At 44.0% G+C, this 27,993-nt stretch overlaps 3 protein-coding genes across 8 annotated transcripts; 1 reads left to right on the forward strand and 2 right to left on the reverse strand.

The window, feature by feature from the left end:
- Positions 1–1,427: 1,427 nt before the first annotated feature.
- fam151a (family with sequence similarity 151 member A) lies at positions 1,428–5,042 on the forward strand. 3 transcript variants are annotated; one of them, XM_031806912.1, is made up of 8 exons: positions 1,428–1,699; positions 1,975–2,127; positions 2,309–2,458; positions 2,666–2,828; positions 3,130–3,354; positions 3,482–3,621; positions 3,996–4,130; positions 4,312–5,042. In XM_031806912.1, exons 1-8 carry the CDS (start codon positions 1,534–1,536, stop codon positions 4,956–4,958), a joined length of 1,779 nt encoding a protein of 592 aa, XP_031662772.1. In that variant the 5' UTR covers positions 1,428–1,533; the 3' UTR covers positions 4,959–5,042. The 3 variants fall into 3 exon arrangements, with proteins under 3 accessions (XP_031662772.1, XP_031662773.1, XP_031662774.1); XM_031806913.1 differs by having other exon boundaries at positions 1,583–1,699; positions 1,898–2,127; XM_031806914.1 differs by having other exon boundaries at positions 1,585–1,699; positions 1,979–2,127.
- On the reverse strand, positions 5,043–19,515 carry LOC109871890 (acyl-coenzyme A thioesterase 11-like). 4 transcript variants are annotated; one of them, XM_031806915.1, is made up of 16 exons: positions 19,404–19,515; positions 14,374–14,566; positions 11,774–11,843; positions 11,490–11,550; positions 11,255–11,356; positions 10,881–11,016; positions 8,840–8,993; positions 8,126–8,245; positions 7,803–7,884; positions 7,527–7,582; positions 7,347–7,413; positions 6,891–6,974; positions 6,567–6,700; positions 6,242–6,406; positions 5,987–6,113; positions 5,043–5,850 (listed from the first exon to the last, which is right to left on the reverse strand). In XM_031806915.1, exons 2-16 carry the CDS (start codon positions 14,537–14,539, stop codon positions 5,668–5,670), a joined length of 1,707 nt encoding a protein of 568 aa, XP_031662775.1. In that variant the 5' UTR covers positions 14,540–14,566; positions 19,404–19,515; the 3' UTR covers positions 5,043–5,667. The 4 variants fall into 4 exon arrangements, with proteins under 4 accessions (XP_031662775.1, XP_020318499.1, XP_020318502.1 ...); XM_020462910.2 differs by having other exon boundaries at positions 7,746–7,884; XM_020462912.2 differs by having other exon boundaries at positions 5,048–5,850; positions 5,987–6,057; positions 7,746–7,884.
- Positions 19,516–19,622: 107 nt separating this feature from the next.
- On the reverse strand, positions 19,623–27,989 carry mrpl37 (mitochondrial ribosomal protein L37). Its single transcript, XM_020462914.2, has 7 exons — positions 27,461–27,989; positions 27,093–27,276; positions 24,451–24,566; positions 23,957–24,142; positions 23,676–23,830; positions 20,234–20,437; positions 19,623–20,029 (listed from the first exon to the last, which is right to left on the reverse strand). Exons 1-7 carry the CDS (start codon positions 27,840–27,842, stop codon positions 19,952–19,954), a joined length of 1,305 nt encoding a protein of 434 aa, XP_020318503.1. The 5' UTR covers positions 27,843–27,989; the 3' UTR covers positions 19,623–19,951.
- Positions 27,990–27,993: the final 4 nt, after the last annotated feature.

A 27,993-nucleotide genomic window follows, 5' to 3' on the forward strand; every position in this document is an offset into this window, starting at 1 on the left:
TTTTGTCAAGAGACTGGACATTGGCGAGTAGTATACTCAGGAGCGGTGAGCAATGTGTCCGTCTACGGAGCCTGACCAGAAGACCGCTCTGTCTGCCCCTTCTGTGGTGCTGTTGTTTTGGGTCACCTACTGGGATCAGATCCATTGTCCTGGGTGATGGTCCGAACAGAGGATCCGCTTCGGGAAAGTCGTATTCCTGGTTGTAATGTTGGTAAGTTGACGTTGCTCTTATATCCAATAGTTCTTCCCAGCTGTATGTAATAATACTTAAGATTTCCTGAGATAACAATGTAAGAAATAATACATAAAAAAAAATATATACTGCATAGTTTCCTAAGAATGCGAAGCGAGGCGACCATCTCTGTCGGCGCCATCTTGCATCAATTATCAAGACTTTTTAAAGTATAATACGTACCAGAATGTCAAAAATGTGAGTGTAAGAAAGGACGAAAACTGCTCAAAACAGTGAAATCCAGACATCAAATGCTTTATGAAATAAATGTAAAAAAAGTTTAAGGTTATTTTAGTCTCTACTATGTGGATGTTTTCTAAAGCGGATCTGATTGAATAGAGGCATAACTCTGTAAACTTCTGTGTTATATAACCATACCAAACGTAACATATCATTCTAATTTAAGATTTGCGTTTAATATGATACATCTAGTCTATGAGACCAGGCTGGTTTAGCATGGTCAAAATACCCACTGGGCACAGACGTCTATTCCACGTCTATTCCACTTTGGTTCAACGTAATTTTGTTTGAATTACATGGATACAACGTTGATTCAACCAGTGTGTGCCCAGTGGGTATGCTGTTGGTGCAGTATGGAACTGTCTGTCCTTCACAGGATTCAGCAGTGAAGCACTGGGTCATGTTCATTAGGCACCAAATGGAAGAAAATGGATTGAAACAGAGAGGGATTACCTTGACTAGTCCAGTTAGAAACGTACATTTTCGTCTTACGTTGCAAAATATCTTAAAGTTTTCTGTTGCATGCCATAATAAACACAACCCTGTTGTCTGGACAATAACAATGTTGTTCTGATTAACTGATAATGTGACATTAGAATACGATGTGCTGGACAATCAACTCCATATCACACCTGTAGTTATCAATAAATATCTTCAGATAAAAGTGTATAAATAATTAATCCATCAGTTTGAGAAATGTATTTGGTTATAAATCATTAGGCCACCACACGTTTATCTTCTAAGTTCATCCTTGACCCGTGAAAAAACAATAGGCTAGTTATCTCGGAATCCAAGGGTAGAGCGTCATAAGAATGAGATGAGAGAGGTGAGATAATGCCCTGTATTCTCTTTATCTGCTCTGTGAAATCACTGTGATCTCTGGTCCATAGATAACACTCATTGGCTGGACTGTGTAGGAAAGTAGATCACACACATGTTCACTCATTATAAAACACTACACTTTCTCTCACTCAACAACAGTCCAACAGTCCTTGTCTGCCTGTCTGCACTGAATCTGACTGCACTTTTGAGATCTCATTGAGGAGGAAAAGACAGAGAAAATGTATGAAGAAGGAAAGAAGAAAGAGGAAGAAGAGAATGAAGACCTGAGGAGATATTGTCGATACTTTACTAAAGAACAGTTGATCATGCTGTGTGTCTGTACTGCTCTGCTTGTGCTACTTCTGGTCATCATCATCACCTCTGTTCTCCTGACTCAAAATGGAGGTAAATAAAAAAAATACAATCAACAGTTATTTACTTACTGATCCCAGAATACAAATTAATCAGCATAATAATCAATTGAAATATATAATCTGTTGATCTTAACACTTTCAATATTTTTTTTAATAATGTTGAAATGGCGTTTGTATCTACTGTAACCCATGTTACGCCTTGCTTGTATCTTGATCACTATAACTGCAGTTTCCATATCGAGAAGGGCTACAGGTTACGATAGCTAATCATCTGTGACGAGAAGATAACTGTTCCTGTGCCTACTGGTAGGGCATCTGAAACGATCCTGCCGTTCCCTACTGATGGAGACATGCTGGACTTCCTCGTCCAAACTGGAGACATCAGGGAGAGAGACGCGCTGTACGCCACCTGGTATCACCGTGCCAACAACAAGTCAGAGATGAACATAGCACTGCAAAGTAATTTTAAAAGGATTTGCAGTAGCGTTCACTTAGGACACACCGTAGCAAAACATTTCCCAATGGAAAATGAAAAAGAGTGTTTCTTATTGGACACATTCAGGTAGTCCCTCCCTGTTTCAGTCCGTTTGAATCCGTTTGGTGGCTAGTGAACACAACCCTGTTCTGTCCCCCTCTCTAGGTTCTATCATGGTTTTGGAGGCTGATGTGACTGTGCAGGGATACGCTACGGTCAACGTGACCACCATCCCCATCATGGCTCATCCTCCTGCTGTCTACAGTGACAACACTCTGGACCAGTGGCTGGATGCCGTGCTCCAGTCAAAGAAAGGTATCAAGCCTAGCAATATGACTTCAGATATCAATTCAACTCTAAATATGAGTCAGAGCCTCGTGAAACAGTTTCTTCTGGTCCTTTAGTACCAATCTATAAAGTCAATCAATTATCCAAAAGGATCTAAGCTATGCATAATCACATGAAACCTGATATACTTTCGTATTACGTACAAAATGTCTGTAATACAACTGACTCCTTCAGGCATAAAGCTGGACTTCAAATGCATCCAGGCGGTGACTCCCTCTCTGGGCATCCTGAGCATGAAGAACCAGACTAAAGGCATCAACCGGCCGGTGTGGCTGAACGCTGACATCCTCCCTGGGCCAAACGTCCCAGCCTTCTGGCCTGTCATCGACGGACCTGAGTGAGTAGGAAGGAAAGAGCAAATCGTATTAGCCAAATCTCAGACCTGTATGTTTTGCTTTATGCTTCAGCAAACTCATTTTACAATACAGATCTCGTACCAGCAGGATGGATTGCCAAGTGCAATTTAGTTTCAACCTTTTCTTTCACAATAACCATGACCAGATAGATTTTTCTTATTCAATTTATTTAAGATACCAGTGCTTTATTACATGTCACTGTCTGACTTGGAGATCTAACAGGATCTCAGAGTTTGAATCAGTCTCATACTAATTATACCCAACTTTCCTGTCTCCATGCAGGTTCTTGGCAATGATCCAGCAGAGTTTTCCAGACGTGACCATCTCTCCTGGATGGGCAGTTCTGTATCTGCCCCAGTTCCCAAACGTCACCTACACACAGGCCATGGTGGAGGACATGTACGCCATCATCAAAAATGTCCCTCAGACAGTCACCTTCCCCGTCCACGCGCTCATGGCCAAGAACGGATGGCCTCACATCAGCTGGTTACTCAGCCAGTCACCAAAGTAACTAGAACAGCTCCTATACAGTAATTGATTTAGTCGTGACATTCATATCTTCCAATCACACTGATGAAGGTTACACTTGTCTGAATGGTGGACAATGAGATAAGCTGTCTGTCCCTGTGTACAGGTTCAGTCTGACTCTGTGGCAGAGCCAGGAAAAGAACCCCAGTGTGAATGACCTGCTGTTCATCAGAGACAACACCAACCCTAAGCGAGTCTACTATGACATCTATGAACCTGTCCTGTCCCAGTTTAAAGAAGCTGCCAGTAAGTCAAACCCTGTGAAACTCTCCTCTGGGACCCCCAGACGTTTCAGGATTTTGTTGTAGCTCTGAACTAGTTAACCCGACTCAGGATTAGTTGACATGTTGTGCTAGCTGTGCTAGCTCTGGAATAGATCAAACACATGGATCAGCTGGGGGTCCCTGAGGAGAGTTTTGAGAACCATCTATGACTTATGTACAGTCATACGAATCATTATCATTAGCTTATTCATTATTAGTATTACCATTCTACATTCCTGTCTTGAAAATGTATTTCAAAATAATTTTCAACAACAACTAGTAAAAAACAAATGGTATTTCCAACCAGTCCATCCTGATATTAATGTAAACAGGACTGAGTTGTTTGTGTGATTGTAGAGCAAAGAGATCGGCAGAGGAGGTTCTACCCTGGAGGAGACCTGATTGACTATTTCCAGCTGAAATACAGAGATGGCTTGTACATCCAGTGGAACACAGTCACAGACAGAGCCTCACTGCTTTCTCTACTGTCAGGTAGGAGTGATGATGATGATGATGAAGGGTGCGGGTGTAACCAAAATGGCAACCTTAGAGAATTGCAATGATAGGTTTTATACAGGTATTTTAGTTTTTTGTTCAGTGACATTCATACTGTCTAGAGTTGAATATTGAATACAGCGGTCAAATCTCCTGATGGATTCATGATCTGTTGCAGACAGTGCCAGTGGCATGCTCATCATTCCAGTAGGATCTGGTTCCGCCCAGCCTGGGGTCCCAGTGGTGGAGGGCTCCCGTCCAGAGTTCCTTCTCCAGGACTCCCTGAACCTGGTTCTGGCCTCTCCAAAACCCTTTGGTATCTATTTAAGGATCCAGTCCCAGAGCCAGCTGGAACCCTCTCTCCACCTGCTCAGCTCAGCCTACCACAGCGACCTCCTGTACCGCCCCGTCTGGGTCAACATGGCTCTGTCCCATGGAGCCTTCCAGACCCAGGGCTACATCTCTGGGAGGGAGTTCCTCCACACAGTCAACCAGGTGTTCCCCTATGTGACCCTGGCCCCCAGCTGGCCTCTTGAAGTCCTGAGGGAGGGGTATAACAGGGCCATGGTGGATGACATGGAGGTTTTACTGAAGGAGGCGTGGCAGGCTGTGTCCCTGCAGGTGAGGGCGGAGCCACTGGGGAGATCTGTGGAGGGACAGAGAAGGATTCGGGAGGTGCAGTCAAGGTACTCACTTACAGTGGAGACCGGGATAGAAAGTGGGATTGATGAGGAGGCAGGACCACAGGCAATCATGGCCAACCTCTCTGGGAGCAAAGACAGAAGCTTGTTTTTTATAACTGAGAACTACTGGTCTAAGATGTGAAGACCTCTTAAATGACAGTTTGCTACATTTTCATCTAATCTTTTGTTGTATTTAAAGTAAATAAAAACCAATGAAAAACAACCATTCAATTTAATTGTAATATATTTATTGTAAAATTGTTAGCAATAATTTTGTACAATCATCTTTGTAGTTTCAATTGTTTTATATATATATATATATATATAAATAACTTTAATGCCTGTAGTTTAAGATATGATATTCTTATCTTATGTGTAACTTGGCTGAAACATTTGAATGCCTCGTCATAAAAAAACATCATAAAACACACCTGACATCAAATGCAGTGTTACTTTCTGTATTCTGAAAATACAGAGCTCTTCTCAGTAAAAAAAACATCTCGTTAGTATTCATTCTCTGGAAAACTTAAAATACAATTTACATCTCATATCATTTTCACATGTTATAATTGGAGATGCAAAACATTGTTAAAAACCATCAGCGCCCCAAAAATGTTTGCTATAGATGCTCCTCTTTCATTAGCCTGGTCCCAGATATATTTTACGGTCATTGTCAGTGGCCATAGGAGTTGGCAAGACAGCACAAACAGATTTATTAACAGGCTCCTTACATTATTCAGTCTAATAAAAGAAGACTTGAACTTCATCAGATCATCTAATGGCAGTCTGTTAAATCCATCAGCACAATACTCATTGAGGGTGAGGGGGTCAGGTGTGGTGAGGATAGGGGGTTACAGTAGTGTACTATTCAGTGTGGAGGAGGGTGGTTGGTCTTTGGGGTTAGGGTTGTCCCTGTTGTCCTGGAGGAAGGTACTACAGGTGCAGAAGGTGCTGTAGAAGCTGGAGGAGAGCCCGGCGATGTCTGTGGAGATGTAGGGCAGGACCTCGGGAGACGCCTGGTTGAAGTAGGAGATCTAGGAGGGCCAAACAGGATAGGAGTTGTCCTCATCATTAAAGTTGCCATCGGTCATGGTCATTTTACCAGTGGTAATTCAAGAGACTACAAACACATTGGGAAAACAATTTGTTACTGGTTGCACACTTTCTTACCTTGGATACAGTGTTGGAGACCTCCATGATGCTGAAGCCGGCACACAGCACCTCCCCTCTGTTGTAGCCCTCTGTAGGAGGGTGTGTGGGTAGAGTGACCGAACGCAGAGCAATAACATAAGGGTCCCTTGAAAATAAAAATAAATCTCTTTCTATCACATTGTCTCTCTATTTGTCTTGTCTGGTCTGGTCTGGCCTGCCTGCCCGTCAGTCGGTCTGCCCGCCCGTCAGTCTGCCTGTCAGTCTCCCACTCACCCGCTGTCACACGGTGGTCTCCTGGAGGCCAGGAGAATGAAGTCCTGGACCATCCCTCCCTGATTGGCTGAAGAGCTGCAACTGACCCCACCCCGGCATATGGAGGGAGTCACCACGCGGTACAGAAAGTCATCATCGTCCACCCTACGAATCAGCTCACACCTCCTACACAGGGAAAGTCATGAAATCAGGAGAAGCCAGTGACACAGACTAAGCAGTGCGGGAGGCTGCTCTGTATACTCTTGAGGCCTTATACGCCACTTAAGAGAGGGTCCTGTGTTTGTGTGTCTGTCTGTCTGTGCATACAGATTCCCAAGATACCCACTCGTAGTTTGGATCCCACTCCACTCTCTTGCCGAGATCAGAGAGCACCATGAAGGCCCTCTCAGCCGGGACGTCTGCCTCAAACTCAATCTTAAAACTCAACACCTGCTTCTGCTCCAGGGTGTACAGGCTCACCTGTGGGCCAGAGGGGGATTACATAAGCCATGATTAGTCCTGAATTTAACATGAGCCCAGAGTATTTCCTAGTTTGGCACTGTGATCGAGAAAAACTCTGGTCCCTCGAGGCCATAGCCTGTGTCCCTCAGTGGCTCCCTATCCATTATGCCTTGTGGTTGGCCTAAATAAAAGTCTCAACCCAGCTCACCTTGTTTTTCTCAGAGTTTAACACCCAGTTGTTTCTGGTAGCCAGCATCTTCAAAGCAGACACGTTGTTGTAGCTCAGGTACACCTGCAGCCATTCAAAATGCATTCAAAGTTATTGTTCCCATTTGACACTTGTTTAGCTTCAAACACAGTAAGCACAACGTGTTCATTGGGAGAGTTAGACATGACATAGCACTTTAGCACTCACGCTATCACCTGGCGATACATTTTATAATTGATTTCAAGGCCCAAATGATTGGACAGTCCATAAAATGTATGACCTTTGGTCTTACTCGTGACTAAGATGTGCTAATCATTCTAGATCAATCTTGGATCTTAATCAACATTTCAACTCTAACCTATGTACTATTCTAAACTGTTTCACCTGCTATGTAGAGTGAGAACCAGAGGGTGTATTCAGTACTGTTTGACGTTAAGGTCTCTCGTCGTCCTTTACCTGGTTGCTGAGGTCCCACGGTACAGATAAGGGCACCTCGGTCTGCTTGCAGGATATTATGTACTTCCTGAATGGACACACAGAAATCTGTTACAATATTCTATCGTGTGCACCACACACTTTGCAGGCTACATTGCAGTCACAATTAAAGTTACTCAGAGGAAGTATCCTTCTCTTCACCTGTCAAGTCGTATTTTCTTTCTAGCGATGGCCTCCTGATACCGTCTCCTTCCCTCCTGTCAGTGAAAGAGGTTAAATAAGACAGGAGGACCATACTGTGAAATAGGCTCCTTAGGTAGTTACTGTTCATTAACTGCTAATAAAAATCAAAATAGGAATGTATATAATTTTTTAAATCTAATTTCACTCAAATTTGAATGAGAACTGGTTGACTCTGACCAGGGGTTCAGGTTGTATTTTTGGCAACGTGCAGGGCTTGCCATCCCTGTCGCAGACCTCAAAGATCATGAAGGCGCTGTTGATGTGCCTCAGAGGCTCCTCCCCCTGATAGGCCTCTGCACACACGCCCACCTCCATGCTGCGACATCACAGGGACACATGACCATCTCAGGTCAACTCAACATTCCAATGTAAGTTAATGACTGAAATTTGAATTATCCAAGATTAATCAAACAATTACTCAATAAATCAATCAATAATGTGAGCACAAGTTCTCCCGATCCTTATCACCATTGATTTGAAAGACTCAAATACAGAAAACTGTCACAGTCAAACCAATTTATAGCCTTGCTTTATAAAGTATATGATTTAAAGCTCACCTGTTCTTGAATGCGTTGTTTACGATGGCTTTGAGGACCAGCCGGTCACCCACTTGTGAGGGACCCCTGAAATGGAACATGTCAATGCTCCGCAGGGTGGGGTGGGCGTTACACAGACGACTGGAGAGGAGGAGGAAGAGGTGGAGGAGGGAGGGGGACGAAGAGGAGGAGTGAGAAGAGGGAGCAGAGGAATGAGAGAAGGAGGAGGAAGATGAGGAGAAGGATGAAGACGAAGATGTTACAATACAGTGTAATTACATTCTTATCACACTCTGCTTGTGTGGTGTTTTCTGTTCTTGTTTAACAGTGTGTGTGTCAAATCAAATTTTATTTGTCACATGCGCCGAATACAACAAGTGTAGACCTTACCGTGAAATGCTTACTTACAAGCTTTAACCAACAGTGCAGTTCAGGAAGAGTTCAGAAAATATTTACTAAATAAACAAAAGTTAAAGAAGTAACAAGAAAATGACATAACAATAACAAGGCTATATACAGTGGGTACTGGTACAGAGTCAATATGCGGGGGTACAGGTTAGTCAAGGTCATTTGTAAAGTGACTAAGCATAGATAATAAACGGAGTAGCAGCAGTGTAAAAACAGAGGGGGGCGGGGGGATTTGGGGTCAATGTAAATAGTTCGTTTGGGGTGGCCCGGTAGTCCGGGTGGCCATTTGATTTATTGTTCAGCAGTGTGTGTGTGTGTGGGGGGTACCTAGCAGCGATAGTAGCCACGTTCTCCATCCAGGCCATGATCTGTCCTCCGAACGTGTTGACCTGGTGGTTGGCATGAGGAGGGAGAACCAACTCTACACTCTCTACCTGCGTCCTCTCTGCTGGCACTGCCTTCTCAGCCTCTTGGACCTCCACTAACACACACATAAACACACGTTATTACAGCACCTGTCAGCACACAAACTCAACATTACTTACAGTGCATTTGGAAAGTATTCAGACCCCTTGACTTTTTCCACATTTTGTTACGTTACAGCCTTATTCTAAACTGTGTTTTCCCTCTCATCAATCTGTTTTGCTTTGTCATTATGGGGTATTGTGTGTAGGTTTTTAGAAATGTTTGCAAATGTATAAAAAATGGATAACTGAAATATCAGACTTACATAAGACCCTTTACTCAGTACTTTGTTGAAGTACCTTTGGCAGTGATTACAGCCTCAAGTCTTCTTGGGTATGATGCTACAAGCTTGGCACACCTGTATTTGCAGAACCTCTCAAGCTTTGTCAGGTTGGAGAATGTCGCTGCACAGATATTTTCAGGTCTCTCCAGAGATGTTCGATTGGATTCAAGTCCAGGCTCTAGCTGGGCCACTCAAGGACATTCAGAAACTTGTCCCGAAGCCACTTCTACATTGTCTTGGCTGTGTGCTTAGGGTCATTGTCCTGTTGGAAGGTGAACCTTGACCCAGTCTGAGGTCCTGAGCGCTCTGGAGCAGGTTTTCATCAAGGATCTCTCTGTACTTGCTCTGTTCATCTTTGTCTTAATCCTGACTAGTCTCCCAGTCCCTGCCGCTGAAAAACATCCCCCCCAGCATGATTCTGCCACCACCATGCTTCACTGTAGGGATGGTGCCAGGTTTCCTCGAGATGTGACACTTGGCATTTAGGCCAAAGAGTTCAATCTTGGTTTCATCAGACCAGAGAATCTTGTTTTTCATGGTCTAAGAGGCTTTAGGTGCCTTTTAGCAAACTCCAAGCAGGCGGTCATGCGCTGTTTACTGAGGAGTGTCTTCCGTCTGGCCACTCTACCATAAAGACCTGATTGCTGGTGTGGTGCAGAGATGGTTGTCCTTCTGGAAGGTTGTCCTTCTGGAAGGTTCAACTATCTCCTCAGAGGAACTTTGGAACTCTGTCAGAGTGACTATTGGATTCTTGGTCACCTCCTTGACCATGGTCCTTCTCCCCCGATTGCTCAGTTTGTATTGGTGGTTCCAAACTTCTTCCATTTAAGAATGATGGAGGCCACTGTGTTCTTGGGGACCTTCAATGCTGCAGAAATGTTTTGGTACCCTTCCACAGATCTGTGCCTCGACACAATCTCGGAGCTCTACGGACAATTCCTTCAACCTCATTGCTTGTTTTTTGCTCTGACATGCACTGTCAACTGTGGGACCTTATATTGACAGGTGTGTGCCTTTCCAAATCATGTCCAATCAATTTAATTTACCACAGGTCGACTCCAATCAAGTTGTAGAAACATCTCAAGGATGATCAATGGAAACAGGATGCACCTGAGCTCCATTTCGAGTCTTATAGCAAAGGGTCTGAATACTTATGTACATTTTATCTTTATTTAACTAGGCAAGTCAGTTAAGAACATATTCTTATTTACAATGACGGCCTACCCCGGCCAACCCTAACCTGGACGACGCTGGGCCAATTGTATGCCGCTCTATGGGACTCCCAATCACGGCCGGTTGTGATACAGTCTGGAATCGAATTAGGGTCTGTAGTGACACCTCTAACACTGATATATAGTGTCTAAGACCGCTTTTTTGTTTTATAAAATTGCAAAAAATTCTAAAAACCTGTTTTCGCTTTGTCATTATGGGGTATTGTATGTAGATAAAAATACATTCATTGTGTCATCTTCAGAACAAGGCTGTAACCTAACAAATTGTGGAAAAAGTCAAAGGGTCTGATTACTTTCCGAATTCACTGTGGCATAAAGTGTCATACACCATTACAGGTCCAATAGTGATAATAGTTCTCTTGCAGAGGTCATTGCCACGGCGACTGACCTTGTTGAAAGGCCCTGTTGGTGAGCAGGTCCTTCATGATGTCAGCGTGGACCAGCCTCATCCTCCTCCTCTCAGCTGCTAGGCTGTGCTCCACCTGCTCCGCCTGAGTACGGGGGACCAACGGACGCAGCTGCACCTGTGGAGTGGACACACGCGCACACACAAACACACACACAAATGCACGCACGCACACAAACAAATGCACGCACACAAATGCACGCGCACACACACACACACCAGGTTATTATAGTACCTGAGAGCATACGCACACAGTCAACTCAACATTACTCAACATCAACTCTTACACACCATCACACCATCTGTATCCTTTCATCAACGTTCTTCCACACACTATGTCCCCAATCAAATCTCACCTTCCCTCCCGTAGTGCGCTGGGTGACAAACGTGGCAAATGCCTGACACACCCTCCAGTGGCTATCGCTGAACAGGTCCTCACAGTTCACCACGATGCCAACCTTGAGACACACACAAAGCATCACAAAGGATAAAAATCACAGGAATTCAACTATTTGTCCAGCCGGAAATCCATCCGTTAGGATAAAACTCTAGGTTTTATTAAGGTGTTATAGGGTTTGAACATGGCCTGACCTCCATGCTGGTGTTGAAAGCTCGGTTGACTTTGGCCTTGATGTTGACCACCTGTCCAACCCTGAAAAACACACACACCCATTTCCACTAGTGTATTATGTGAACCACACTAGGCATGGTAAAAATAACAAATCCAGAATCTAAGCTGTGGCTCCAGTTCTTTACTGTATGTCTAATGTGTAAGGGTATACCACACGGACCAAGGCTTCTTGTCAAAGAACAAAGTCCAGAACGACTTTGATGACTTATAATAAGGAAGGTGAATCAACAACACAGACACTTACCCAATAGTGTGTTCAAAGTGGATGTCATCGACCGAGGCGGTGACACAAGGACACCCAGCATGCCTTTCAGCTGTTGTGAGTAAGAACACAGTGACCTGTCACTTTCTGTCATCTAGAGGGTGTATGTACATAGCTACTTCAATTAGCTCGTACCCCTGCATACCAACTTGGTACTGGTATTCCCTCTATATAGCCATGTTATTTTTACTCGTTATTGTTATTTTTTACTCACTGTGTATTGATTCCTCGTGTTACTATTTTATTTGAAAAAATAATAGTTTTACCCCCCTTTTCTCCCCAATTTCATGATATTACGATCTTGTCTCATTGCTGCATCTCCCCAACGGGCTCGGGAGAGGTGAAGGTTGAGCCATGAGTCCAACAAAACATGACCCGCCAAACCTCGCTTCTTAACACCCGCCCACTTAACCCGGAAGCCAGCCGCACCAATGTGTCGGAGGAAATTTTCACACCCTGGTCTGTTTCACCTTTCTTGTGCTTGCCTCCACCCCCCTCCAGGTGTCACCCATTTTCCCCATTATCCCCTGTGCATTTATACACCAACTACTTTCAAATCGGAGGGCCTGTTGTCCGGACCTCTGGCAGTCTCTATGGGGGTAACACAGGGTTCAATTCTCGGGCCAACTTTTCTCTGTATATATCAACGATGTGGCTCTTACTGCGGGTGATTCCCTGATCCACCTCTACGCAGACGACACCATTGTGTATACATCTGGCCCTTCTTTGGACACTGTGTTAACTAACCTCCAAACGAGCTTCAATGCCATACAACACTCCTTCCGTGGCCTCCAACTGCTCTTAAACCTTTCGCTGCCCGCACCTGCCCGCCCGACTAGCATCACTACTCTGGACGGTTCTGACCTAGAATATGTAGACAACTACAAATACCTAGATGTCTGGCTAGACTGTAAACCCTCCTTCCAGACTCATATCAAACATCTCCAATCCAAAATCAAATCTAGAATCGCTTTTCTATTTCGCAACAAAGCCTCCTTCACTCACGACTATCCTACCGATCCTTGACTTCTGCAATGTCATCTAGAAAATAGCTTCCAATACTCTACTCAGCAAACTGGATGCAGTCTATCACAGTGCCATCCGTTTTGTTACCAAAGCCCCTTATACCACCCACCATTGCAACATGTATGCTGTAGTCGGCTGGCCCTCGCTACATATTCGCCGCCAGACCCACTGGCTCCAGGTCATCTATAAGTCTATGCTAGGTAAAGCTCCGCCTTATCTCAGCTCACTGGTCACGATAACAACACCCACCCGTAGCACGCGCTCTAGCAGGTATATCTCACTGGTCATCCCCGAAGCCAACACCTCATTTGGCCGCCTTTCCTTCCAGTTCTCTGCTGCCAGTGACTGGAACAAATTGCAAAAATTGCTGAAGCTGGAGACTTATATTTCCCTCACTAACTTTAAACATCAGCTATCTGAGCAGCTAACCGATCGCTGCAGCTGAACATAGTCAATATGTAAATAGCCAACCCAATCTACCTACCGCATCCCCATATTGTTTTTATTTACTTTTCTGCTCTTTTGCACACCAGTATCACTACTTGCACATCATCATCTGCTCATCTATCACTCCAGTGTTAATGTGCTAAATTGTAATTACTTCGCTACTGTGGCCTATTTATTGCCTTACTGCCTCACTCCATTTTCACACACTGTATATAGACTTTCTTTTTTTAATATTGTGTTGACTGTATGCTTGTTTATTCCATGTGTAACTCTGTGTTGTTGTTTGTGTCGCACTGCTTTGCTTTATCTTGGCCAGGTCGCAGTTGTAAATGAGAACCTGTTCTCAACTAGCCTACCTGGTTAAATAAAGGTGTTCTCAACTAGCTTACCTGGTTAAATAAAGGTGTTCTCAACTAGCTTACCTGGTTAAATAAAGGTGTTCTCAACTAGCCTACCTGGTTAAATAAAGGTGTTCTCAACTAGCCTACCTGGTTAAATACAGGTTAAATAAAAAAAGACCTGTGTTTTCTGTTTGTCTGTTGCCAGTTCGTCTTGTCTCATCAAGCCCACCAGCGTGTTTTTTCCGTACTCGTGTTCTCTTTTGTCCCTGTTTTCTAGTTCTTCCGGTTTTGACCATTCTGCCTGACCTGACACTGAGCCTGCCTGCAGCTTACGGACTCGGCCCTGTATTACCAACCTCTGCCTGTCATTTGCCTGTCCCCGGTTTTGTAAATAAACTTCTGTGGTTTGAACTGTCTGCATCTGGGTCTTATCCTTAGCTCTGATAGAAACACTGTTCAATTGACAACCAAAGTCAGCCTTCAGGTACCCGGCCTGCTACTGCTCAACATTACAACACACTTAGCCTTGTGTGCGAAGTGTGTTGGTTCTAGTGAGTGTAAGAGTCAGTGTCACAAAATATTAGTGTTACATTGTGTTCATGTTTCATAGTGAAAAACTATGCCATCTCTGTCTATGCAAAGGCCTTACTGAACATGATGCGGGTGTGTATGAGATATCGTTCAATCCAAAACTGGATCAATAGGCCATTCCCACAGGCCCATTGTGAGTGAGAACACAGACACAGACAGACAGACAGACACACACACCTGAAAGACAGGCTGTAGAGTCCATCCATTTGAGCAGCTGACCCACACTGAGCTCCTGCCGGTGGTTGGCATGGCAGGGCATCACTATCTGGCTCTTCTTTACCTCTGTAAGGTTCCTGAACACCTCCTTCCCCTCCTCTGCAAACTCATCCTGGGGTCTGCTCATCTTAGGGTCTCAGATCTTATGTCTCCTCTCCAGGAAAGGTAATATAACGTTGGTCAATGAAAATGCATTTCATTTGAGTGACCTAGTGACCAACATGTTATCCATGCAAAATTTGGCCATAGAATAATAATTTTTTGGGAAGAATACAGAGCAATAGCAAAGAAAACTCTGTGGCAGTAGTCCTTGCCTGCCCCATGACATACCCAACCTCAAATCTACACAGGAGATGTGACAGATTATTGCACAGTGATTGCAAAAATCTTGTTCTGGAATAGGAGCTTCCCCTAACATAGCTGACTAAATAGCAATGCTATTTCATTCCATTTTACAGCTTAAAGTACCGTCGTATAAAGTTAAGCAGCATATTTTCATATCAAGACTATAAGTGTATAGCTAAACTATGTGAGCTACCAGCATAAATGGGCATAGCTAAGTACCTCACCTCTACGATGATTCCATGTACGGAGTCCGAGGCACCATGCAGTCAATACCGAAAACATTTCCATTCTAAAACCCTTACTGTGTACCTATGTTTGTCCTCTGTAGATGCGTACCTACTTTTTAATAAAATGTTAATCAAATACAACCACCGACTGTTTCACCTTGTTAAGATTCAATTGGCACATTCTCGATGAGTTGCCATCTTAGAGTAACAGTAATGAGGAAACAGTCGGAGGTTGTATTTGATTCATGTTTTATTAAAATGTATGGATTTCAGTAATCCAAGAAAGGCAAACAACAGAGGACAAACATAGGCTTAAGAATTGACAGATTCTGGTCTGCGCTCAAATAATTGTGGATTTGAGGTACTTGGCTAGAATGGAAGTTCACTCAGGGTGCCAGTTTGCTACCTACAGAGAAAAGTTCACTCCAAAGTACCAGTCTGGTCTCATAGGCTAGATGTAACATAGTAAACTAAAATCTGGGACACTCAAATTAGTATGATATACTATTAATACAAAAGTATGTGGACACCACCTTCAAATTAGTGGATTTGGCTGTTTCAGCCAGACCCGTTGCTGACAGATATAAGATCGAGCACACAGTAATGCAATCTCCATAGACAAACAATGGCAGTAGAATGGCCTTACTGAAGAGCTCCGTAACTTTCAACGTGGCATTATTGCCACCTTGCCAACAAGTCGGTCCGTCAAATTTCTGCCCTGCTAGAGCTGCCCCGGTCAACTGTAAGTGCTGTTATTGTGAAGTAGAAAAGTCTAGGTGCAAAAGCAGCTCAGCCGCAAAGTGGTGGGCCACACAAGCTCACAAAACGGGACCACCGAGTGCTGAAGCGCGTAGTGCGCAAAAATTGTCTGTCCTCGGTTGCAACACTCACTACTGAGTTCCAAACTGCCTCTGGAAGCAACGTCAGCACAACAACTGTTCTTCGGGAGCTTCATGAAATGGGTCTCCATGGCCGAGCACCCGCACACAAGCCTAAGATCACAAGGCACAATACCAAGCGTCGGCTGAAGTGGTGTAAAGCTCGCCATTATTGGACTCTGGAGTAGTGGAAAAACGTCGTTCTCTGGAGTGAAGAATCACGCTTCACCATCTGGAGACAAATCTGGGTTGAGGATGCCAGGAGAATGCTACCAGCCCCAATACATAGTACAAACTGCAAAGTTTGGTGGAGGAAGATAAATGGTCTGGGGCTGTTTTTCATGGTTCGGGCTAGGCCCCTTGTTTCCAGTGAAGAGAAATCTTAAGGAAACAGCATACAATGTCATTCTAGACGATTTTGTGCTTCCAAATTTGTGGCAACCGTTTGGGGAAGGCCCTTTCCTGTTCCGCATGAGAATGCCCCTGTGCACAAAGCGAGGTCCATGCAGAAACGGTTTGTCGAGATTGGTGAGGAAGAACTTGACTGGCCTGCACAGAGCCCTGGCCTCAACCCCATCAAACAACTTTGGGATGAATTGGAACACCAACTGCGAGCCAGGCCTAATCGGCCCAACATCCGTGCCTGACCTCACTGATGCGCTTGTGGCTGAATGAAAGCAAGTCCCCGCAGCAATGTTTCAACTTCCAACATCTAGTGGAAAGCCTTCCCAGAAGAATGGAGGCTGTTATAGCAGCAAAGGGGGGAACCAACTCCATATTAATGCCCATGATTTTGGAATGAGATGTTCGACGAGCAGGTGTCCACATACTTTTGGTAGTGTATGTTGCATTCGCTGTGGTGACAGAAGACATAGGTTTACTTGAAAGGAAAAAATGAAAGGAGGATGGATGGGTTTTGTGTACAATTCGAACATCTAGCAACCCAAAGGTTGTGTTTTTGAATCTCATCAACTGAAAACTTTAGATATTTCGCTAATTTTAAACGTTGCAACTCCTTACTACGTTTTAGCTACTTGCAACTACTTAGTCTTAGGATGTTAGCTAACCCTTCCCTTTACTCTCCACTGCCCATCTTTTCCCTCAGGCAGCAAATACACTTTTTGGCCCTCACATCCCCCCATATTACTATTTTCAAATTCCTACACATGAAAATATGTGATGACATGTCTGTAAACAATCCAATGAGGTGCAGAAGTTGGTATGATGCTTCAATTGGGGCAGGGGCCTTCGCAGAGCAATGTAAGCACATGGTCTGAGCAAAAGGTCAGATACATTTCATTATTTTGCATGTTTAATTAGAGATAACATGGCAATATGTACTTGTGTAGGAACCTCTAAAGAACCATATTTGATAGGTTTTTTTGATTCCTCAGTGCAACGTTGTGCAGTTAGGCTACCATTTTTTTTTGCCTCAGGGCAACGTTGTGCAGTTTGGATACCTTTCAGGGCAAAATCATGCTCAATGAAAGATGGAAAATAATGTAAAATGATGGCCTTAGTCAATGTTTTTGCCAAAATATCCACTGACATTCACAGGCAATAGACACAGGGACTTTCTATAGGTGAAAGTAGTCTAATCGAGCATACTCTCTGATAGCGAGGACAATGACCCCTTTAGGACACTGACAGCGAGGAAGAATAGACCCCAGAATCAGGTGTGGCGTACAGCAGGTCAGCCACCAGGGGGAGACTCGTCAAGGCCTGGTGACAGACGGAGTGTACATCACGAGGCGATGGCTCCATCTGCTGGACGTGCCAGGTCTCGACGGGCTCTCCGGTCAGGACTAATTGGGGCTGATTGGGAGCTGGTGAGTAACCAAGGGCTGATTGCTCACCAGCTGTGCAAGGCCCATAAAGCTACCAGAAGGGCAGCACACAAGGGGGAAGAAAAATCTGTCATTCTACCCCTGAACAAGGCTGTTACCCCACTGGTCCTAGGCTGTCACCCCACTGGTCCTAGGCTGTCATTGTAAATAAGAATTTGTTCTTAACTGACTTGCCTAGATAAATAAAAAACCGTAACCCCAAACAATTAGTGTTTGCCTGGTCATTCCTACCATGCGGTGCCTTTTGGTCCTCAAGTTTTTCAGGAAAAGTATATGTACTAGTCAGTAGTTTGGACGCACCTACTCATTCAAGGGTTTTTCTTTATTGTTACTATTTTCTACATTGTAATTTAAATGCATTCCAGGTGACTACCTCATTAAGCTGGTTGAGAGAATTCCAAGAGTGTGCAAAGCTTTCAAGGTAAAGGGTGGCTACTTTGAAGAATCTCAAATATAAAATATATTTTGATTTGTTTAACATGTTTTTGGTTACTACATGATTCCATATGTGTTATTTCATAGCTTTGATGTCTTCACTATTATTCTACAATGTAGAATAATCTATGGATTTCATGTGACTGGGAATACGGATGTGCATCTATTGGTCACAGATACCTTCAAAAAAAGGTTGGGATGTGGATCAGTAAACCAGTCAGTATCTGGTGTAACCACCATTTGTCTCATACAGCACAACCCATCTCCTTCGCATAGAGTTGTATAATGTTGTTCCACTCCTCTTCAATGGCTGTGCGAAGTTGCTGGATATTGCCGGGAACTGGAACACGCTGTCGTACACATCGATCCAGAGCATCCCACACATGACCGTTTATGCAGAAATTATTAAATTGTGCAAACCCAGTTTCATCAGTTGTCCGGGTGGCTGGTCTCAGTCAATCCCACAGGTGAAGAAGCCAGATGTGGAGGCTATGGGCTGGCGTAGTTACAAGTAGTCTGCAGTTGCGAGGACAAACTTGATTTAAATTTAAAAAAACTTTGAGGCTTATGGTAGGAAACTAGCATTCAATTATCTGACAACAGCTCTTGTGGACATTCCTGCAGACATCTGTGGTATTGTGTTGTGTATCAAAACGGCACATTAAAGAGTGGCCTTTTATTGTCCCCAGCACAAGGTGCACCTGTGAAATGTTTATTAACATGGATGTAAACAAATTTGTGCAGAACATTTTAGAGTAATACGCCTTGTGTGTGTGTATGGAAAGTTTCTGGGATCTTTTATTTCAGCCCATGAAACATGCGACCAACACTTTGCATGTTGCGTTTCCATTTTTGTTCAGTACATTTAATAGCTAATATTTTTTCATAAATTGATGAATAGCAGCCGGGGAAATGGTAAAAACGCCGAAACAGACAAAACAAAATGCATAAAATTCACTTCGACATCCATATACTTGCGTTTTTATAGTAAAGGACACCTAACTTGATATTTAAAGCCTTTTGGCATCCACATTTTACACTAAATAAGGTGATATTTCCTGGGGGCACCGGGCGATAGGAATGACCCAGGCATCTAGCTAATGTTAGCCACAACAAATTGGAAATCGTAACATATCATACGAAATGGATGGATATCCACAAATTCATATCATACCAGACCAAACGTAACAAATCAACAAAATGGCAACAGAGCAGCGAGGACACAAAGAACGGTCTGGTGCTTTTGTCGATGAACTTACCTCAAAGTTATAACACGCACAGGAATATCGCATTGGGCTTTTTACCCATGTACAGTGTAGACTATCTCGGGCGCGTTTCAGCTTGTTATGACAGCATGGTAGGACAAGGTGCAGCATGAAATGGCTACTGCTGCCAACACCACCTCCCACCCAAACCACATTTTAAGGCCGAAGGGATAATTTCAACAGCACATTTCATTGTATGACATGCAATCCACCTTAATTGTGTGACATCTGTATCCATTTAATCAATTCTGGAAACAAATTAAGCATCTCAAAATAATGAGTTTGTCATAATGACATACATAGCTACATTTCCACATTGCTATTTTGGTCAATTTCTTATGCAATAAGAGATATGGATCACAATCCTCTTCTACAGATGTAATTCAAAACTGAGCCGAGGGTACAGAAACACAATGAAACTTTTGACTCTGATGAGCTAGAGTATCTAGGGTCACTTTTCAGATATTACAGTAATGCCAGTAAAAAAGGAAGGTTGTGAATAGTGGAACATTGTTGTTTTGGTGCTGTTTAATGTAGCTAGTTCACACAGCTCCATGCAGATAGAGGGACAGGAACTTCTGGAAGGTTTCAGGCTTGTACCCAGATAGACCTGGTGGAATCTGCAGGGGAAAAAGAGACAGAACAAAACCTGGTCATATTGATGTTTGAAATACCATTTGTATAAAATCTAAGCTACGAAGTAAAATGGATTCCCTGTTATTATCCATTTCAGATGTGGGACCCTATAAGGGTGTACAGTGTATTTTATAACTGTTTGATTATATAACTTTTGAAAAGAGACAAAGAAACAAAGTATTTCTTACCTGCACCACCCTCTTCTTGATGAGGGGGCGGACCTTGGCGAAGTCGTACAGCAGCTGGTCATTCTCCACCCACACCTGGTTCTTGACCCCCTCGTCAGCCTGCAGGTCTGTGGTGTTGAGCTGGAACACCACATACTGGAACATCCGGCCGTTGGTGGCCACCGACTGGACCACTATGGGCTGCTCCAGCACCCCAGGCTTAGTCTGAAGGGAGGGGGAAGAGAGGTTGAACAACAGTGCTGAGCATTTGGTTTTGGTTCAATTATATTTTAATCTTTTTTTTTTATGCACTATGCATTATGTGGGATGAATGCTGTAACACAGAATAAAACAATTAATACAATTTTCACGATGGTAGTGACTGCCCATTACTGCTTTGAATTGTATTGGTCACATACACATGGTTAGCAGATGTTAATGCAAGTGTATCGAAATACTTGTGCTTCTATTTCCAACAGTGCAGTAATATCTAACAATTCCCCAACAACTACCTAATACACACAAATCTAAAGGAGTGAATGAGAATATGTACATATAAATATATGGATGAGCGATGGCCGAGCGGCATAGGCAAGGTGCAATAGATGGTATAAAATACTGTATATTCATATGATATGAGTAACGGAAGATATGTAAGCATTATTAAAGTGGCATTGTTTAAAGTGAATAGTGATCCATTTATTAAAGTGGCCAGTGATTGGGTCTCAATGTAGGCAGCAGCCTCTCTGAATTAGTGATTGCTGTTTAGCAGTCTGATGGCATTGAGATAGAAGCTGTTTTTCAGTCTCTCGGTCCCAGCTTTGATGCACCTGTACTGACCTTGCCTTCTGGATGGTAGCGGTGTGAACAAGGCAGTAGCTCGGGTGGTTGTTGTCCTTGATGATCTTTTTGGCCTTCCTGTGATATCGGGTGCTGTAGGTGTCATGGAGGGCAGGTAGTTTGCCCCCGGTGATGCATTGTTCAGACTGCACCACCCTCTGGAGAGCTTTGCGGTTGAGGGTGGTGCAGTTGCCGTACCAGGCTGTGATACAGCCCGACAGGATGCTCTCGATTGTGCATCTGTAAAAGTTTGTTGGGGTTTTGGGTGACAAGCTAAATTTATTCAGCCTCCTGAGGTTGAAGGGGTGCTGTTGCGTCTTCTTCACCACACTGTCTGTGTGGGTGGACCATTTCAGTTTGTCTGTGATGTGTATGCAGAGGAACTTAAACTTTCCACCTTCTCCACTGCTGTCCCTTCGATGTGGATAGGGGGGTGCTCCCTCTGCTGTTTCCTCAAGTCCACGATCATCTCCTTTGTTATGTTGATGTTGAGTGAGATGTTGTTTTCCTGACACCTCACCTCCTCCCTGTAGGTTGTCTCATCGTTGTTGGTAATCCCACTACTGTTGTGTCGTCTGCAAACTTGATGATTGAGTTGGAGGTGTGCATGGGCACGCAGTCGTGGGTGAACAGGGAGTACAGGAGGGGGCTTAGCACGCACCCTTGTGGGGCCCCAGTGTTAAGGATCAGCGAAGTGGAGATGTTGCTTCCTACCTTCACCACCTGGGGGCAACCCTTCAGAAAGTCCAGGACCCAATATTGCACAGGGCGGGGTTGAGACCCAGGGCCTCCAGCTTGATGATGAGCTTGGAGGGTAGTATGGTGTTGAATGCTGAGCTGTAAGTCAATGAACAGCATTCTTACATAGGTCTTGTCCAGATGGGATAGGGCAGTGTGATGGCGATTGCATTGTCTGTGGACCTGTTGGGGCGGTATGCAAACTGAAGTTGGTCTATGTGATATGATCCTTGACTAGTCTCTCAAATCACTTCATGATGACAGAAGTGAGTGCTACAGGGCGGTAAGTCATTCAGTTCAGTTATCTTGCCTTCTTGGGTACAGGAACAATGGTGGCCATCTTGAAGCATGTGGGGACAGCAGACTGGAATAGGGAGAGATTGAATATGTCCGTAAACACACCAGCCAGCTGGTCTGTGCATGCTCTGAGGACGTGGCTAGGGATGAGATCTGGGCCAGCAGCCTTGCGAGGGTTAACAACTTTAAATGTTTTACTCACGTCGGCCACTGAGGAGAGGGCGCAGTCCTTGTTAGTGGGCTGCGGCTGTGGTACTGTATTATCCTCAATGTAGGCAAATAAAGTGTATAGTTTGTCTGGAAAAGTGACGTCGGTGTCCGTGACGTGGCTGGTTCTTTTTGTAGTCGTGATTATCATAATTTATCCACATTACTTTAATAAAATATTTCAGTTGTTCTGTATATTTGTTTTATTTGATGACTTTATTATTTAATTCCAAGTCATCATCTCTATAGAGCTGCTGCCTACTGTGTGCTGTCTGACATATGACTATTTTGTAGTTGTTCATAGTAAATATTTTCAGGTAGAGATACCTCACGAAGCAACAGCTGCTCTCTAGATCACCTCACGATCATGCATTCGGTCTCTTCTGTAGTAAGTGTAAAAGAAACAGATCGGACAAGAAGATGTGCAATGAATTATGGTCATTGTCGCTAAACTGTGAAAAATATTGGCCTGTTGGAAACTCCCTACTACATTGCAGTTAATCTCTAGAGAAACTGTGCAATGTGCGCATTGAGCTAACAGAAAAAAACAGAATGAAATGGATTTCAAATAACTGAACAGACATCAGTCAATCGGTTGTTAAAACGGAGAAGAAGAAAAAGAAATCACAGAAATGTAGGTTAATCGCTCAAGACTAGACACATGACCCACATACACAATCAGTGGCGGGAGAAATCGGTGGAGGATGTGTTCATTGTTGCAGCTTAATTTCAATGAAAGTCACGTTTGCAATCATATTGTGTGGAACAATGCATGGGAACTCTGTCAGGGTGGAATAGTCCATTATTATGAACCAGTCCGTGGGTGATTAATGGCACTTGTTTCTACTAGTATAAGAAAAACTAGAATTGTATTAATATTGATATGAAACATATATATATGGAAATAAATTATTGATCTTTTATGAATGATTTTTCGTCTGTATGGATTCATAAACTTTTTGGGGGGCCTTTTTTTGTCAAAAATGTGGCTGTCCTCATTAACCTGGGCACAGTACCATGGCAAAAACATCCCTCCCTTCAGCAGCAGCAGATTTTGCTGCTGCTGAACCAACCTGCTAAAGCATGAGAGAATGAGAGCGATGAGCTGAGCAGCCCACGACAGCGGGTCATTTGTCTCGGGTTGGGGGTCTTGCTGATGTGAGGCCTGTCGCAATTGCCTCTTCTGCCAAATTGTAAGTCCGCCACTTTAAGCAACCATGAGTTCATTATGCCAATTAGAAATCCTGCTCAAATCTTTCCCATTCAATCACTTTTTATCATTTCTGTTACAAATGTGTAACTACTACCCCTGTGTAATAAAGTATTGGACATTATACCATTATGTAATTAATTTACGTGTAAGGTTACAAACAGCCTTTACCCCGTGGAGTGTGTGAGCACGAGCCAGGGCGTTCCCGAAGGCAAACATGATCATCTTAGCACGGAGCTGCTCAGGAAGGAGAGTGACAGGGGTGTCTCCTGCCTCCAGGAGGAAGAGGGTGTGGGCATGAGGGTAAGGGTAGTCCTCCTTGAAGCCTGAAGGAACAGAGGTTTTATTGTGAGTTCATTCCTGACCTGAATTCAACATTTCCATTGTTCTACATACAAATTGTATGGATCTGTAGCTGTAATGACTGGTTGATTGACAAAAAGTAGTATTGCCTGTATGGTTCTGCTCCTCGTAGACCTGGACACTCTGCAGGTCGATGGTGGGAGAGATTGGGTAGAACGTCTCCAGGACATGGTCGGCCGTGCTCTGGACCTCCTCTTTCCCAGCAAGCACTGGGAGAGGGGCCATGCTGTTGAGCAGCAACCCATTCTGCCCTCGCACCTGGAACAAGTCTTCACCTGGAGGACAGGTGGCCAGGAAGAGTTGAGATTAAAAGCTTTGCTGTTTTGTCAATGGTGTGTAGTAGTAGCCTATGTACTGTGGCTATCCTGTCTATCTCAGAGATATTAAATAATGGGCCCTGGAAACGTTACCTACTAGTGGGGCTTAGAGGTTGATTTTGGACTGGGTACAACTTGATGAGGAGATGGGCAATAGTGTTATTTAAGTAACACTAAAACAACAAATACATTCAAAGTCCAGTATAATACTGTATTTACCACTATTGCATAATGCTATTGAATGACGTCAGGGGTCACGGGCCTACCTCTGCTCCATGTGGCAGCCAGACTGTATTTCTCCGCCAGGATCCTCCTGCCAAGCCCAGGATGACTGACCTGCAGGCTCCCACACAGGTGGATCAGGCTCCTCAGCAAAGCCACGCTAGAGAGACAAAGGACAGAAGAGAGATGCCACATGTCAGCACAGAGACAGTGGATTTAATGTTCAGAGACCCAAGCTGGCCCAGCCATGTATTTTATGATTCTGATGGGATTTTTTTATTTATTTCACCTTTATTTAACCAGGTAGGCAAGTTGAGAACAAGTTCTCATTTACAATTGCGACCTGGCCAAGATAAAGCAAAGCAGTTCGACAGATACAACGACACAGAGTTACACATGGAGTAAAACAAACATACAGTCAATAATACAGTATAAACAAGTCTATATACGATGTGAGCAAATGAGAAGGGAGGTAAAGGCAAAAAAAGGCCATGGTGGCAAAGTAAATACAATATAGCAAGTAAAACACTGGAATGGTAGATTTGCAATGGAAGAATGTGCAAAGTAGAAATAAAAATAATGTGGTGCAAAGGAGCAAAATTAATTAATTAAATACAGTAGGGAAAGAGGTAGTTGTTTGGGCTAAATTATAGGTGGGCTATGTACAGGTGCAGTAATCTGTGAGCTGCTCTGACAGTTGGTGCTTAAAGCTAGTGAGGGAGATAAGTGTTTCCAGTTTCAGAGATTTTTGTAGGTCGTTCCAGTCATTGGCAGCAGAGAACTGGAAGGAGAGGCGGCCAAAGAAAGAATTGGTTTTGGGGGTGACTAGAGAGATATACCTGCTGGAGCGTGTGCTACAGGTGGGAGATGACGAGTGACGAGTGGTGACCAGCGAGCGGAGATAAGGGGGGACTTTACCTAGCAGGGTCTTGTAGATGACATGGAGCCAGTGGGTTTGGCGTCGAGTATGAAGCGAGGGCCAGCCAACGAGAGCGTACAGGTCGCAATAGTGGGTAGTATATGGGGCTTTGGTGACAAAACGGATTGCACTGTGATAGACTGCATCCAATTTGTTGAGTAGGGTATTGGAGGCTATTTTGTAAATGACATCGCCAAAGTCGAGGATTGGTAGGATGGTCAGTTTTACAAGGGTATGTTTGGCAGCATGAGTGAAGGATGCTTTGTTGTGAAATAGGAAGCCAATTCTAGATTTAACTTTGGATTGGAGATGTTTGATATGGGTCTGGAAGGAGAGTTTACAGTCTAACCAGACACCTAAGTATTTGTAGTTGTCCACGTATTCTAAGTCAGAGCCGTCCAGAGTAGTGATGTTGGACAGGCGGGTAGGTGCAGGTAGCGATCGGTTGAAGAGCATGCATTTAGTTTTACTTGTATTTAAGAGCAATTGGAGGCCACGGAAGGAGAGTTGTATGGCATTGAAGCTTGCCTGGAGGGTTGTTAACACAGTGTCCAAAGAAGGGCCAGAAGTATACAGAATGGTGTCGTCTGCGTAGAGGTGGATCAGAGACTCACCAGCAGCAAGAGCAACCTCATTGATGTATACAGAAGAGAGTCGGTCCAAGAATTGAACCCTGTGGCACCCCCATAGACTGCCAAAGGTCCGGACAGCAGATCCTCCGATTTGACACACTGAACTCTATCAGAGAAGTAGTTGGTGAACCAGGCGAGGCAATCATTTGAGAAACCAAGGCTGTCGAGTCTGCCGATGAGGATGTGGTGATTGACAGAGTCGAAAGCCTTGGCCAGATCAATGAATACAGCTGCACAGTAATGTTTCTTATCGATGGCGGTTAAGATATCGTTTAGGACCTTGAGCGTGGCTGAGGTACACCCATGACCAGCTCTGAAACCAGATTGCATAGCAGAGAAGGTATGGTGAGATTCGAAATGGTCGGTAATCTGTTTGTTGACTTGGCTTTCGAAGACCTTAGAAAGGCATGGTAGGATAGATATAGGTCTGTAGCAGTTTGGGTCAAGAGTGTCCCCCCCCTTTGAAGAGGGGGATGACCGCAGCTGCTTTCCAATCTTTGGGAATCTCAGACGACACGAAAGAGAGGTTGAACAGGCTAGTAATAGGGGTGGCAACAATTTCGGCAGATCATTTTAGAAAGAAAGGGTCCAGATTGTCTAGCCCGGCTGATTTGTAGGGGTCCAGATTTTGCAGCTCTTTCAAAACATCAGCTGAACGGATTTGGGAGAAGGAAAAATGGGGAAGGCTTGGGCGAGTTGCTGTTGGGGGTGCAGTGCTGTTGACCGGGGTAGGAGTAGCCAGGTGGAAAGCATGGCCAGCCGTAGAAAAATGCTTATTGAAATTCTCAATTATGGTGGATTTATCAGTGGTGACAGTGTTTCCTATCTTCAGTGCAGTGGGCAGCTGGGAGGAGGTGTTCTTATTCTCCATGGACTTTACAGTGTCCCAGAACTTAGAACAACACTGAGTTAGTGTTGCAGGAAGCAAATTTCTGCTTGAAAAAGCTAGCCTTGGCTTTTCTAACTGCCTGTGTATAATGGTTTCTAGCTTCCCTGAACAGCTGCATATCACTGGGGGGCTGTTCGATGCTAATGCAGAATGAATGAATGAAAACCTGTGACACCAGACAAAGACAATTATGGGTCATGGACTAGTTTGTTTGCGTTCATCTGAGTAGTGGTAGACTAGACTCACCAGAAAGTGTCTCTGGACGGTCGTTCCTCTGTGGTGTCCCAGAAGCGAGCATGCCTGATGGCATTCTGAACTCGCTCATCCTGGTTTTCAATCTGATTGGCTTCATTCTCAGCCAATGACAGAACCTGGTCCGGAAGTCCATTTGTCAGCTTGGATTTAGTGAGCCAAAGTGCTTGCCTGACACCTGTAACATAGGAATACATATTAAAGAGAATACACACAATTGATTCATTAGATTTATTGATTTCTATATTTTGGCCTCCAATTGACATTTAGTGGCATCTCTTTTGTTGACTGATATCTTCCATTTGTCTAACACAGGATCAGTAATAGGAGCCAACAGTTTATAGAACTTTAATATAAAATACCTTCAAGTGCGTTTGTCCTTTGGTTAAATATGAAGCAAGACTTCTCTTTATGGAGTGGCATTTCTTCCTCTTTCGGCGCATAATAATGAGAGGGGTCGTTCCAGTCTCGCACCCAGGTAGGGAAAGAGGGCTTTGCCAACCCAGGGACATAGTGCATTCTATCGCCATAGGTAATGCGCTCGAGTCCGGGTATGTCCACCTTGACTCGCGGCTTTTTTCTCGGCGGTACCTTCGCACATAAACTGCAGGTGACATTGAAATATCGATGCCCGTGGACACTGCTCCCTCCATGTGTCGAGCTGATTCTTACTTCTTTCCAAAGCGTCGTTTTTGCAAGCAAAGGAGCTGCGGCCTTAAAAAGTTGTGCAGTTTCTTTAAACATGTTGCTAAGTATTATTTATATTTATAAAGTAATAATTATCTACAGCATCTTCTCGTTACACGTATCACCGTAGGGCGCCGCCATCTTTTTCACCAGCACTGAGGTTCAAAGCAATTGGTAAACGAGCAGTGTGGTATACTACCGCCTCCAG

Source organism: Oncorhynchus kisutch, linkage group LG27 (genome assembly GCF_002021735.2).
Source record: "Oncorhynchus kisutch isolate 150728-3 linkage group LG27, Okis_V2, whole genome shotgun sequence".
NCBI classification, from domain to species: domain Eukaryota; kingdom Metazoa; phylum Chordata; class Actinopteri; order Salmoniformes; family Salmonidae; genus Oncorhynchus; species Oncorhynchus kisutch.

Coding starts and splice junctions, on each gene's coding strand:
- fam151a (XM_031806912.1), top strand. CDS start 1,534: ATGTATGAAGAAGGAAAGAAGAAAGAGGAAGAAGAGAATGAAGACCTG. Junction 3,355..3,481: donor TTACTCAGCCAGTCACCAAA/GTAACTAGAACA, acceptor CCCTGTGTACAG/GTTCAGTCTGACTCTGTGGC. Junction 4,131..4,311: donor ACTGCTTTCTCTACTGTCAG/GTAGGAGTGATG, acceptor GATCTGTTGCAG/ACAGTGCCAGTGGCATGCTC.
- LOC109871890 (XM_020462910.2), bottom strand. CDS start 14,539: ATGAGCAGACCCCAGGATGAGTTTGCAGAGGAGGGGAAGGAGGTGTTC. Junction 11,844..14,373: donor CTCTACAGCCTGTCTTTCAG/GTGTGTGTGTCT, acceptor TACTCACAACAG/CTGAAAGGCATGCTGGGTGT. Junction 6,114..6,241: donor AGACCACCGTGTGACAGCGG/GTGAGTGGGAGA, acceptor TTTATTTTCAAG/GGACCCTTATGTTATTGCTC.
- mrpl37 (XM_020462914.2), bottom strand. CDS start 27,842: ATGTTTAAAGAAACTGCACAACTTTTTAAGGCCGCAGCTCCTTTGCTT. Junction 24,567..27,092: donor CCGTCCAGAGACACTTTCTG/GTGAGTCTAGTC, acceptor TTGTCTCTCTAG/CGTGGCTTTGCTGAGGAGCC. Junction 23,831..23,956: donor CGAGGAGCAGAACCATACAG/GCAATACTACTT, acceptor CTGTTCCTTCAG/GCTTCAAGGAGGACTACCCT.